Source organism: Taeniopygia guttata, chromosome 36 (genome assembly GCF_048771995.1).
Source record: "Taeniopygia guttata chromosome 36, bTaeGut7.mat, whole genome shotgun sequence".
Taxonomy (NCBI): Eukaryota; Metazoa; Chordata; class Aves; order Passeriformes; family Estrildidae; genus Taeniopygia; species Taeniopygia guttata.
Window position 1 is genome coordinate 2,479,709 of NC_133061.1, and position 14,340 is coordinate 2,494,048.

The 14,340-nt window shown below is 49.5% G+C and overlaps 1 protein-coding gene across 1 annotated transcript in view; it reads left to right on the plus strand.

Moving 5' to 3' along the window:
- The first annotated feature begins 392 nt into the window (after positions 1-392).
- The window catches only part of LOC105759916 (uncharacterized), a 649,836-nt gene continuing 635,888 nt past the window's right edge, over positions 393-14,340 (plus strand). Inside the window, 1 exon segment of the mRNA XM_072921323.1 lies at positions 393-1,304. Within this exon segment, the coding sequence (XP_072777424.1) occupies positions 400-1,304 (905 nt within the window). The 5' untranslated portion in view covers positions 393-399.

Sequence of the window (14,340 nt, forward strand, 5' to 3'; positions counted from 1 at the left end):
AATGGGGAGAGCCAAGAGGGGGGAGCTTTTGGGATTGCTGGGACTCCCGGCAGCCTGGGGAGGGCGGGTACGGAGGAGAAGGGGGACCCCCAATCCAAGCGTGACCCCAGCAGCTTGGACAGGGGGGAGCCCTGAACAGCAAAGGGGAGGGAGCAGGGACGGGGAACTCCTGGGAGGCTTTTTCAGGGCTGGATCTCGGTGTTTGGGAGGTTTTTATGGAGCCCAGGTGGCCAGGGACTTGTAGAGATGGACTGGGACAGAGGGAGCTTCAAACTCTGTGTGCTCATCCCTTGTTTCCCCCAAACCAGGATTTCCCATTCCCAGCCCCTGGGAGGCTGCGAGGAAGAGGAAGAGGAAGAGCCTCTCCTTGTCCTTCCTCCCCCAGGGCAGGAGCTGAGGATGGAGAGCAGGGAGGACAAATATCCGCGGCAGAACCTGGTGGAAGAGGCCATTTTGAGCGGCTCCAGGGCGCAGGAACCCGACGGGGAGGAAAAGCCCCGGAGATCCCGCACGAGGAGGGGCTGCAAACGCAGATCGCGGGGATCTGAGGGGGAAAGACCCACCCTGGGCCGGGGAGGCGGCCGGAGATGGAGCCAGAGCTCGGAGCTGGGGATCCCTGAGCAGCTCCATGATGGGGAGAAGCCCCACAAGTGCTCGGAGTGTGGGAAGGGCTTCAGGAGGAGGTCTGAGCTGATTCTGCACCAGAGGACCCACAGTGGGGAGAGGCCCTACGAGTGTTCCAAGTGTGGGAAGAGCTTCAGCCAGAGTTCCCACCTGATCGTGCACCAGAGGACCCACACTGGAGAGAGGCCCTACGAGTGTTCCAAGTGTGGGAAGAGGTTTCAGACCAGCTCCTGTCTCCTCCGGCACTATCGGGTTCACAGGGAGGAGAGGCCCTTCCGCTGCCCCGACTGCGGGAAGGGATTCAGGTACAACTCCACCTTCATCACGCACCGGCGCATCCACACTGGGGAGAGGCCCTACGAGTGTGGGGAGTGTGGGAAGAGGTTTCAGACCAGCTCCAGCCTGATCGTGCACCAGAGGATCCACACTGGGGAACGGCCCTACGAGTGTTCCAAGTGTGGGAAGGGGTTTCAGACCAGCGCCTGTCTCCTCCGGCACTATCGAGTTCACACCAAGGAGAGGCCCTTCTGCTGCCCCGACTGTGGGAAGGGATTCAGGCACAACTCCACCCTCATCCAGCATCGCCGCATCCACACTGGGGAGAGGCCCTACGAGTGTCCCCGGTGTGGGAAGAGATTCTCACAGAGCTCTCACTTGACCCAACACCAACGGAGGCACCGGTAAGGGAAGCCCTGCGAGTGCCCCGAGTGCGAGAAGAGCTAAACTCCATCCCCCACATTGAGGACCCACATTGGGCACAGCCCTGGTGACCCACATTCCCTGTCATCCATGTTGGGAACACACGTGGCTGCTTCTCCTTTTATGTTGACCTGCATGTTTTTCTCTTCTCAATCTCTCTGCTCTCCAAAAGCCAAGAGGGATCGATCTTTCACCTCAAAACCACTCACATCCCACTGACAACAAATGAATTTTAACCCACAGAGCCTCAATCCCGCCTCAAATTGTTTGTTCCCACCTCAAAAAAAACTAATCCCACACCAAACTCACTCGAATCCAGAGCTGCCAGGGTGAGATGGGTTTGGGAGGAGATTGGGAGAAGTGGGATCCCAGTTTGGAGCGGTGAGATGGGGATTGTGTGGGGCTGGGTGGCTGGGATGTATTTGATAGCAAATAAAACTTTCAGACTTAGTGATTTCTTTGCTGTTCATCTCCAGTCTGTGGCAGTTCTGTTTTTCAGGGCACCACCTTCTCAGCTGATTGTGTTTGTGTCCTTCTTTCCCTCCCACCTCTCTTTGCCTGCTCTGTTTCTCTCTCCGTGTCTCCGTTGACCCAGGGACCTCCAAAGACCCTCCCCCAATTTAATTTCCTCAGGGAGCACCAAAGATCTTCCTCTGATTTAATTGAATCCTCCTCTAATTTAATTGCCCCCTCTGCCCCCAATGACCCACCCCTGATTTTTTAATTATTTTATTTCCCAATTATTATTTTAATTCTTAGTTCAGGAGCTGAAGTGATGGAGGCCAGCAGTGAAATGTCTCTGTAGGATTTTGCTCCACTTGGCTTTCAGCCCCTTCTCAAGAGCTTTGCCTTTGAGGGCAAAGGGAATGTCTTTTCCTGGCTGGGAGCTGAAATTCCAGACCTCTGGAATGTGTGCAGGGCCATATAGACTGGGATCAACCAGAGATTGGGATCAAATATGCACTGAGATCCTGTGGTCTAGGATCAACTAAGGACTGGGATCAATTAGGGACTGGGGCCCTACAGACTGGAATGAACTGAACTGGGATCAAATACGGACAAGGATCAAATATGGACTGGGATCCTATGGACTGGTATCAACAAGGGACTTGGATAAAATAGGGACTGGGATCCTACAGACTGGGATCAAATTGGGACTGAGATCATATGGACTTGGATCAACTGGAGACCTGGATCAATACGGACTGTGTTCAAATAGAGACTGGGATCAGATATGGATTGGGATCCTATGGACTGGGATCAAATATAGACTGGGATAAAATTGGGACTGGGGTCAGATATGGACTGGGATCATATGGCCTGGGATCATATGTGTTGGGGAAGATCAAATAGGAGAGCCTTATAAATATGACTGCCTGGCAAAAGGTTTAGAAAATACAGAGACTGAGATGGTAACAAGTTGTGACATACCAAACCGTAGTTACTGCACAAGTAGAACACAATCGCACAGCCAGAATGAAGACAATCCCCCCTTCTGGTTGAACAATGCCCTTACCTACAGGTAGATCCAAGGGTCAAATGGACTGTTGGATCTCACCCCAATGTACGGTTCATCCCACACCTGTAACCCTCCCCTGAAGCATCAGGAGTCTGTGACCCCATTGGCCTGAGTCTTGTTCCAGCCCACCTTGAAGCCCCTGACAAGGAGTCCCTGAGGAGCCAGACGCTCTCTTGGAACTTCCCTTCTCTTGGAACTGCCCCTCTCCTGGAACATCCTCTTGGGATCCTCTCTTATCTCCCTCTACCCCTTGCCTCTCCCTTCCCCCATGCCCTTGGGCCTGCCACGGGTCAGGTCTGGTGACTCCAAGCAGGGCCTTTCACCCTCTCTAATAAACCAGATATTCTAAGGGCAGCCTTCAGAAATCTCTCGTCTCCATCCACCCAAACCGTCCTGGAGTCCAGCGTCCTCGCAGTATGGACTGGGATCAACTAGGGACTGGGATCAAATAGGGACTGGGATCAAATACAGACTGGGATCAAATACAGACTGGGATCAAATATAGTCTGGGATAAAATGGGGACTGGGATCAAATATGGACTGGGATCAAATAGGGACAGGGATCAGCTAGAGATTGGGATCAAATATGGAACTGGGATCCTATGGACTGGGACAAACAGGACTGGGATTATATGGAATTGAGATCCTATGGAACAGCATAAACTTTCTAACATGACACATATAATATTCATTGTAACACTTGCGAAATGCCAATTGTAAGTATGTATTTGTCACAATCCCTCCTCTTATTCTTTATAAATCATTTGGCTTGAGCAATATTTCTTATCCTCTTGCATTCTTTGGACTCTGTTGGTAATCAAATAAAACATGGGATTAAACAAAGAAGAAATATCAAAACACTTGTAACACATGAAAGGAAGAATCCTAATTTCTTCCACCATCCCATTCTCAATACATTACCCCACCTGTTAGTTTTTAACATTATTTTCCCTTTGGTTGTTTTTGGACTGATACCAGGGTCATAATTTTTTTCTGATATCCTTTGTTTTTTCCAGGATGACGCCCTCATTGCCATCTATTTTCAACAATCTGTACACCCCATTCTTTAGCCAATAAATAGCGTAAAGCCAACCTATTTTAATACACTGCAGTTATAGTTTGGCTTTGCTGACTCAATATTAATTCCAGTACCTGAGCAGCTTTGTTTTTTATCTCCTCTATAACTGCTTGGAGTCCTATAATGTGATGCAGTATATAATTTGGGGTTAATACAGAGCTAGATTGCTGTGCTGGTTTCACCTTTTTTTTTTTTTTTTTTTTTACTAATAATCTCTTTACCGAATCTTTGACTATATTTCTAAGATCAAAGGTAAAACAAATCCATCTCTCTCCTTTTGGACATTCCATGCCCCAAGTATTACTACTTTTTCCTAAGTTCCTTGTAATCCAATATTTTCCCCATTTTGCCTGCAGGTACTCAGTTTGGGTGGGTCTGTGGCTGTTGACATGGGTGTGTGTAACAAAAAGGAACTTTGGTTCCTTTCCGTGTAATACTTTCTGTAGCATTTGGGACACGATCTTGCTGGTATCTCAGAAGGGAAAAGACAACAAATGAGAGACAGAAACAGGAATGACAGAGGTCTGGCATGGCTTATACCCCCACCTCCCCTGCCTGTGGGGTTGCTTCCCACAGCAGGTACGTGTGATCTTCTCGGTGGTGAGTACAGTGCTCAATCCAGGCTTGCCCTCTGTTTCCCTTGTCACTCCTTTTTACTCATTTTTTTAGGCAAGTCCTTTTCGACACTCCTTAACTGTGGTTTCCCACTGTTTCTCAGGTATCTTTCAGTCAACAGGCACTAATAATCCATCCACAAAACAAAGTTATTACTTCAGTTATTTTGGGTTCTATCTGCATATGGAGTTGATTCAGTACTGATACCTCTTGCAACAAGAACATAGATTTTGTGAGCTACAACACCAATTATTCCCATAATTTGAACATTCACTTGTAACCCAGCTAGCGTGTCCATTATTGGGATGAATCACATAAAATATACAGTATAGTACTGATGGCAATTTCCCTTCTTCCCTGTACAAGGCACAGGCTAAGGCCAGGCTATAAGAACTCTTTGACTGAAACACTCCCGATCCTCCTGTTTGAAGTGGCAGTGTTCCTCTGCCAAGGAGGTGTTGGAGGTGTCTCAGGGTTTATTTAGGCCGGGCTTAGAACCAGTGATGCAAGCTTTGCCTTATTTCTCAGTGTGGTGTTATTCTTTGTACCTGCCTTGGATCATTTGGGTCTTCCCAAACCATTACCACCCAGTCCTGGTTGGAAGTCAATTTGGTATCACCCGGTTTAGATGTGATAGTCCATTCCTCAAGTTTCTTCACAAGTCCTTTGGTTTTGCTGGCATGAATTCACCCTCTTTCTGTGGTTTGGATTGCTGCTTTAATGGTACCTGGGAAGGATTTCTTAATAGCACAGTGTTAAAAGAAAAACAATACTGCACGAACTTTTACCATTAGTTTTCTTTAAAACATTCTGGGTTTAACTAAAAGCTTTTTCTACATCTGCCTCTTCTTCTTGTATCCAGCTGTGTTAAGCTGCAGAGGCCAATTCTTCTTCCTGTGAGCTATAATTAGTTAAATAAAAAAAGACCAGGCCAATTTTAACAGGAGATGTATCACATCTCTTGCTTTTTATTTTTTGGGTAACATCTAACTGTTTTCGTCTTACAGACTCATTCTTCAGAACAAAAGCCTTCTCTTCTTAACAAAAATCAGAAAGAAAAAAAGAAGTCTTGTTTAAAAAAATAAACCACTTTGTGAGAGTCACTATCTCTGCCTTGATCTTATCTCTACTGGTGGTCCTGTTCACAGCCTTGGGTTTAACTCTGTCCTTCCCCACTTCCCCCCCTCCTTGTTGTCACTCTGCCTAGCAGGAATGGGGGAGAACTTACAGATAGCTGTGGCTGAGGGGACCTTGGGGGTGTATTTCGCTCTCCCCTTCGCTCTTTTTCTCTCTCTCTCTCCCTTTCTCTCTCTTTCTTTTTCTTTTTCTCTCTTCACATTTCAGCAGCCACATTCCAATATCAGTCCACTTTCTAACATTAATCCTACATCCTGGAGAGGTGAGTCTGCCAATCACCTCTCCCCCCTTTTTCAACTTCCTTACAAAGTAAATTACTTTTGTTATGCGTGTTCTGCAGGCCTGTAATTCTCGGCACCCTCCACCAAGGCTACCAGCCACTCACAGCTGACAGTGCAAAAATAAAGACTTGGTTTGCTATCACAATTTTCCCATTCACAAGCTTGAAAAGGTTTAAGGAACAAAGTAAACAACAACTGACTTCCAAAGTGACCCTGCCTGCACCAAAACAAATTTAAGGAAATGCTAGTTAGTGCAATGCAATTTGCAAGGAAGCCAAGGTTTGATTTGGGAAGGCCATCTGAGGACACAGAGCATGAGTTTTACAAATCTGTATTTTGAAGAGGGAATGGACAAAATATGAATAGAGTTGAGGGCAGGGGGAGGACAGCAAGTGAGGAATTTTTCTCTGCAATACTCTCTTTTCGACTGCCAGGAAACACTCTAACACCCTCTCCAAGGAGATAAAGAAAAGCTCATAAAAAACAATCTACATTACATATACTACCATTCATCTACATTTACTCACTTTTATTTTTCACTAACTCTCACATACAACAAGAAGATACTTTTTACTTTCAAACAGTCTACATTACATATCTACACCCTGAGTGCTCTTGGAATGTTAATCCCTCAAACCAGCAGGTTTGAATCCTGGATGCTCTTGGGCACTCTTATCCCTCAATCCGGCACTCCACGGGGTTCCTCTTCTTCCTAAGATCCAGTCCCAGTTTCTCTTGGAGGGATTCTCTCTTTTTTTATCACTGGCTTGGTCTCTTTACTGGCCGTTTTTCACATGAAGAAGACGAAAAGCAGCATGAGAGACTACAGCAATCACTTGGCAAGTCTGGGATACCCAGCAGCTTCTGTCACACACATTCATTCCCCCCTTATCCGCCCCATCCCAACAAATACTCACCTATCCTTTGTCCTTGGGTCTTGGTTCTTCGTGTACACTTTAGTCTTGGGGCTAATTACTGCGGTTTTAGGAAATCCTTTCCCTTTTCTTTGTTTTATTGTCTCCTTTTGCCCATAGATCATAACCTGTGTCTGGTCACACACCAGGGGAACAGAGCGAGGCTGCCTAAATAGGGCAGGACCCGTCTTCCTCACCCTGACTCTCCAAGGCCCCGGCAGAGAGGTGTTAAAAACCATCCTTTGCTACCATAATTGTGAAAAACGCCAATCACTTGGCTGTTAAATTTTTAATAATAATAACATGGTTATTAAAATAGTAATACAATTAGAGTAATAAAAATTTAGAGTTAGGACAATTACAAGACAATAAAAAGCAAAGAATTAAGGATGTCCAGATGCTCTGGGGCACTTAAGCCACAACAAGCATACCTTGTGAACAAAGGAATCACCCCTAAAACTGCACTATTGCATATTCATATATCCTTCATGGTTATGCATACATTCTATTTAAAACAAGAAACTCTGTCTGTTATATGCCAACTATTTCCTTTAATCCCCATGGCGTCTTCGAGTCCGAGCAAGACCTGAAGAAATTAGATTCTTCTGACAAGAAAACCATAAATTCCTCTTCTTTGGAAGATTTGGGTGTTCTGTGATGGTTATGTCAAAGCGAGTATGTCATTCCTTAAAAGAAAACCCAGATACATAGTTTCTATTTTAACTACTAAAGCTTCAATTTAACTACACAACTACATTTACAGTACTATTAAAATGGTAATACAGCACTACTATTCAAACTAACATATGTGCATTTTTCACCTTGGGCGTCTGGTGGAGTATCCCCGGAAAGTGGCCATCTCTGCAGGGAGACACGTTTTTTCAATTGTAAATTAGGTCTTTGTTTCTCTGCCATCTGTGGTTTCCAGTCTTTCCCGGCTGGGTCTTCAGGTCTTTTAAAACTTTAAGAATCTTTTTCTACTAGCACAACTGACTTCATGTATATTTTACATAAGCACGAATTATTCCATAATTTATATTATAATGGGACTGCAGAGATCCCCCTGCAGCCCCTGGAGGAGCCAGGCTGGAGCTCGGGGATGCCTGAGAGGAGGCTGTGACCCCGTGGGCAGAGGGGCCCCGCTGGAGCAGCCTGGCCTGGCAGGACCGAGCCCGTGGCACAGTGACCCACGCTGCAGCACTTGGAGGGGGCTGTGCCCCAGGGGATGGACTCGGCTCGGAGAAGTTCCTGGAGAAGTCTCGGCTGGGAGAGAGCGCAGGGTGCAGCAGGGAACGACTCCTGTCCCTGAGCAGAGGGAGAAGCCGCGGGGGATGAGCTGAGCACGGCCCCATTCCCTGTCTCCTGCCCTGCCGGGGGAGGAGGTGCAGCTGGGAGCAGGGAGGCGTGGGGAAAGCTGCATTTAAGGCTCTGCACTGACTTCTCCTCATCCTGCTCTGAGTCTTTGGAGTTTTCTGCCAGAAATCTCTCCCCTCCCCCGCTCGCCCACAGGGTTTGGGCAGGTTTCCCTTTTTGGGGGCAATCAAAGCCAAGCACCGATGCACTAATGAGGGGCAGGAGAAGGGAGGCTCCCGGGCTTCCCGCAGAGCCGGAGGCACGGAAGGCGCAGGGCCGGGAAAGCCGTGGCGGGAGGTGCGGAGAAGTTTGTTTGTGTGGGCAGCTCAATCCCGCCTCGGGCCCGGGCCCGTCCCGGGGCTGTTGCTCATCTCCGGCTTTGCCCTCACGCAGCGCGGGGGGCCCTGAGAGCGCGGGGCGAGTCTGGGCCGTGCGCAGAGCCCGCCCCCAGCTCGCTGCCATTGGCCGCTGGTGCCGTCAGTCGCGGTTGCGGCGCGCTGATTGGTGGGAGCGGGGCGCAGCACGGCCCCGGCGGCGGGCTGAGGGCGGCCGTGGGCGGGCAGCGGCGCCATTGGCGCCGGGAGCGTCTGTGCGGGCCCGGGAGCGGCGGCAGCGGCCGGAGCGCGGTGAGGCGGCGTCGGCGGAGCTCGGAGGCGGCCCCGGGGCAGGTGGGAGCCGCGCTGGGTTCTGCGGGGGCTCGGGGCTGGCTGCGGGCGGAGGGGGCGGCAGGGGGCTGCGGCGGGTCGGTGGTGCCGTGTCCGGCCCGTGCTGGCCCCGGGCTGAGGGCGCGGCGGGAGCGGCTGCCCGCGGTCTCCTTCCCGCCGGGGCCTGGGCAGGAGCCGCTGCCGGAGCAGCGCTGGCTCGGCCCGGCTGCTGTGGGTAGGACCGAGGGGGCTGCCCCGCGGCCGGGAGCGTGCGGGGAAATTCCCGTCGCCGGAGGTTTCTGTGGCCGGAGGAGAGCGAGGAGTCCTGTAAAAGTGACTTTATTGCCGAGCAGGGGGAGAGGCCGTGGGGCATTTGCCGTGCGCTCTCTGCCGTGGTTGTAGTCCGCAGCCTCCTTTTTATCCTCATTTTCCCGGCCGCATCTCCCTCTGCCTTTGCCCACGGGCTGAGGTCCTTGGAAGGTTCAGACTTCCCGATGCGCCTGCTGCCTGTCCTCGTTAATATGCACCCTCCTTTTGTATACCAGCCGATATTCATGGCTCTGTTAAGCCTTTGTTCTCCTGGAAGTTCGGGAATTTAGCGGGACTTTGAGAAATTGTGTGGCTCAATTTGTGAAATTTATTGGAACTGATGGTTTCCCCCGTTACTTCCTTATCTACAGGTCCCTGGCCCTATCACCAGGCAGATTCACTCCTTGACTCTGTTTTGTTCTTCCCGGGTCCTCTTTGGGTTTGGGATTATTCTCGGTGCCCTCATTCCCTGTCCTTTTGTAGCCGTTTGTGGATCAGGAGGCCTGGCTGCCACCTGCATCCCCTGGCTCAGCTGCTGGATGAGCTGCACTGCCAAGGTGTGGAGCATGGTAAAAAGATGAGAGTTGCTGCAGTACAGAAGAGGAGAAGCAGCATTCATTTAACCCCTGGTGTGCCAGGGAGCCACGAAAGCGTGTCCCATTCCCATCCTTTCCATGTTTGGACCAATACATAAACTGCTCTCCTTTTTCCTTTGTTTTCTTTTTCAGCACTTTTCCCTTGTCATCTCTTTGCCCACAGCAATTTGAGCCATTTAGTTTTGCACAAACTCCCTTTTTTTTTGCTCACTGGTAATCTGATCCCATCCCCTGGTGAAATGTTGTGTTCCTCTTTCAGTGGATTGGTCGGCAGGAAGGTCAGGAGCTGGAGCTGTCTGGTTGGTTCTTCTTTTGAGGACAGCTTTTAATCTAATGATGCCATTGAAATGATAAATGGGTTCTCTGCTTCCTGATATGAATTGGTTTGGGTTCCCAGGGACTGGTCCATGGTGTTGAAGAATTTTTTCTGGTGGCCCTTCATCTTTTTCCCATTTCTGGGTGCTCCCTGCAGCCGGGGCTTCATCAATTGGCCGCATTTTTCTAAATACATCATCAAATACTTGAATTCCAACTAATTTCCCTGGACTTGTTCTAGCAAAAGCCCCAGTGCTCTGATACACCCTGTACAACATAGACAGTGGCAGCAGATGTTGGATTGGGCAGAGGGATGATCCCCCCCTTATTTTAGTGAAGTTTTCACAACATTCTCCATTTGCTGTTTCCCTTTGCAGCCTCAGCCATTTCTGTTTCAGAGTCAGATCCTCACCATGGGCTCTGCCTTCAGCCCTGCAGATTCCATCTGTGCAAGCAGGCAGAGCTTGGGGTGAGGGGCAGAGGGAATCAGCCAATTCCTGCCCCAGGCCAGAAGAGCCAGGTACATTGTCCCCACTCTGCCCCGGCAGCGTTAATTTGCATTTCTAAAGCTCCTCTCCTGGGTGCCTGGAATGCAGCTTCTCTTCCAGAGCAGCTTCAGCAGCCTCACATGTGCCCCCCTACAACCTGCTGCTTTTTTTCCCCCCTTCAAATCCTCTGTTTAATGTTTATGAGTTAAAAGGGCACCTTTAAATCTCTTCTAGTTTTGCAAAATGCAGCCCAAAGGTGAATGTCAAAAAACCCTGACCAAATTTTGGCATCGCTAAAAGCGAAACAAAAACACACAAAAAAGTTCCAAGGCCATTGATTTTTTTCTCGTTCTTCTCAGAGTAAAAACCCATTCTCACATCCCTGACCAAACCTAACCAGCGATATAGACGTAGGATTATTTTAAAAAATATTCTCATGCTATAAACTTTGCACTGAAGCTGCAGGAAAAAGAAAAACTGCACCAATATGTTTATTGTTAGAGTAAAGGCATTTGTTGATTCTGGCCAGGATGTGCAACAGAAATCATTCCATCCCCACATAGCCCGGGTATGCAGAGAAAATCGTTCCATGACACTTGGGTTTTACTCGATTTTTCCCTAACTTAATACAGTCTAAAGCAATCTAAATCCACTGGTTTAATGTTCTGTAGTTTCAAGTTGTGCAGATTTCTTTGCTTCAGCTGTTAATGAGGTGGGAAGTGCTGATTTCCTTCTCAGCCTTTTGCAGACCAGGTGTCTGCAGCCCTGGCAGTGTCTGGGGTAGGTGTTGGTTGCTGTTTGCTGCTGGGGTTGATGTTTTGCTGCAGGGCATTATCTTTGTGGGTATCTTTTGGGCCATTCCCAGTGTGTTGAGGTGTTAAACTCATCTCCATTGAGTGGTGCAACATCCCTTAACAAAACCTTTAACATTTCTTTCCCCAGGGCCAAGGCAAAGCAAGCCTGAGTAGAGAAATCAAAGGTTAACAATGTTAAAGTCTATGAGCTGGTGTATTTTGCATCAATGCCATGGCAGGCAGGGCAGTGTGTGAGTGTAAGTGAGAGCCAGAGTGGAATTGTCCCATGCTCTTGCCCAGCAGCTGTGGCAGGGCAGGCCCAGAGAGCGCTGAAGCTGCAGCAGTGGCAGCAAGGGCTGTCCCCGGTGGCTGGAGCTGCCAAAGGAGGGTGGCCAGGCCGAGGATTTCAGCAGAGGATGTGTGGGCAGGCCCAGGGCCTTGCCCCGCTGTGGAGCCCTGGCTGCTGCTGCGCTGCCTTCAGTGCAGCTCAGTGGGGGCCTCCCATCCTCCTGCTGCAGGCGGGAAGTGCAAATCTCCGGGGCTGCAGAGACCTGGAGCCGAGGCTGAGGGGTCCCCCCGTGCTCAGCTGTGCTGGCGGCTGTTTCTGGCCTCGGGGCCACTTGGCACGGGCCACGCCACTTGGCCACCAGTGGTGCTGCTCTGCACTCCTTAGGCAGGAGCCGATGTGCTGCTGGGATGTTGGCAACAGCAAAGTGCCAAGGCAGGCTCTGTGCCAGCCCAGCTTCCTGGGGGAGAGATTGCACCAGAGACAGGATTCTGGCCACAGACTGCTTTAAATGGGCATCCCTTATCTCCACCCTGCACTAGGTGGAGAATTCCCAGGGTAAGGAATTCCTGAGATCAATTGCAAGGGGAAATAATTGAATATCTGCCCTGGGTCTGGCTCTTCTTCTTGCCCAAGCCAATGGCAAAAGCCGTACCCATGGCATCTTGGTTTCTATCCCCAGCTTCCAAAGGTGTTTCTTTCTTTCCCCTTTCATTCTTTGTACCCAGCCTGAGCTCTGGGAGTGCCAGGGGTTCTGGCGGTCCCATTCTATTCCTAAAGCTGCCATAATCCCCTGGAGGATCTTTCCTGTAAAATGAGTTCTGCTGTCTGTGTCTGTTGCTTCCACAATCCCTTTTCTATGAATTACTCCTTTTAGAAATACCTTAAGAAGTGATCCAGTGGCTGCTGAGCAATCAGAATTGCTTTTGCCCCCCTGTTAGGTGAGATGGTGTCACCAGAAGATATTGAAGCCTTCCTGCTCAGGGCATGTCAGTGCCAGGCTCTTACAAGCACACACAGCTGTGCCGGTTGAGCTGACCATGGGGGGTAACCTGGGCTTTGTCTGATTCCCTTTCCTCAATAACAGCGTGTCTTGGAAATCTTTTCCCTTCTGCTGCCCTTGAAGAGCCATCCCCAAAGACATTTTCTGCCTCAGGCCAGGCAATGTCTCCTGAATCTCCCCCAGGCTGGGTCTGGAGCTGTGTCACTTGAATGCAGTGCTGGGTTTCTTCCCAGCCCCTCTGGGGGCTGTTCAAACAGGAGGCTGGGTTAAACCCTTCCCCTGTCCTCAGTTCTGAATCCTCCTGTGCTACTGAACAAGTTTCACACTGTAATAACCGAGCACTGCCCATCCATTGCGAGGCTCTTTTGGTTATCAAAGCTTGAACTTGATGGCAGACTGGAACAGTTGGAGATCCTGTTGTCATCAGGTTTTGGGCCTCGGTTCTCGTTGAAGCTGTGGCTGCACAATTCTGCTGACAATGAGGCCACTCTGGCCACTGGGTGAAACGTTTTGGCCCAATAATTCCTTTGGCATGGCCCTGTTGAACATTCCCCTACAATTCCAATTTCTTTTCTGAGTCTGGAAGAGCCACAGCTGAGGCATCATTATTTTTGGTTGTTCATTTTCTCAGGTTTTTCTCTCTTTCTCCTGTCCATACCACAGCATGGAGGCTGTGTGGGGTTACAAAGTCCTACAATGTTCTGGCTGGAACAGAGAATCCTCAGTCCAGGCTGTGTAATTCCCTGTTAATCCTCAAAATTTTTGCAGCTCCTTTTTGATCCTGGGAAAAGTTACTTCTGAGATTGCCCTGACCCTCTCTGTGTAAATGCACCAGGAATCTTTAGTCCCTGCGTTTCCCAAATATTTAACCCTTTTCTCCACCATTTGCCTTGTTTATTCTTTTCAAATACTCAAAGGCTTTTTCTACCACTTGTTCTTGTGCTCCTCATTGGAGCCATCTGATTCCCTGAGTGGCAGGATAGGAGTGCTGTAGGGAGACATCCCTGGCTCCAAAAGCCCTGCCTTTAGCAGGGACTCCATACCAGGCTGTGAGCCCTTCCTTCCCTCCCCAGAACAGGGTGTAGCTTTTAGCCCCCACTTGTCCTGGTTGCTTCCAAGTAATTTGGAGAGGATCCAAATTAAATTTTCCCTCTGGGGCTGCCCACACCTCTGGGTTCCCTTCAGCATAGGCCGTGCCAGACATTTGACACAAAGGTACAGCAGCAATAGCCTCTGTATCACCTTTTACAGTATTACAATGCCACCATCAAATTCCTTCCTAGTTAATAACAATCACAGTAGGAAGAGAAAAAACTTAGTTTATTTCAAATCTATCCTCCACAGCTCCTAATAGTGATTGAACAAATGACACCAGCTCAGCTTTCCCATTTATTCCCTTAATAATGAAAACACTCCTTTACAATGTTCCCCCCTTAGGTGTAAGATTCAGAGTGGATGGAGAGGCCCCTGTGTCCATCAGGAGAGGCCTCCTCTGGATGCAGACCCAGCCTGGATGTTCTCTAGGGCTGCAGTGTGGTGGGTCCCCGGTGGGATGGGAGCTCAGAGAGCCCTGACAATCCATGTCCATGCAGGGGTGGACTCACTCCTCCTGAGGGTGCTGCTGTCTGTGCTTGCAGTGTCCTTGTGGGCTGCAGCTGGAGCCCTGACTCCTTCCCAGGGGCTGT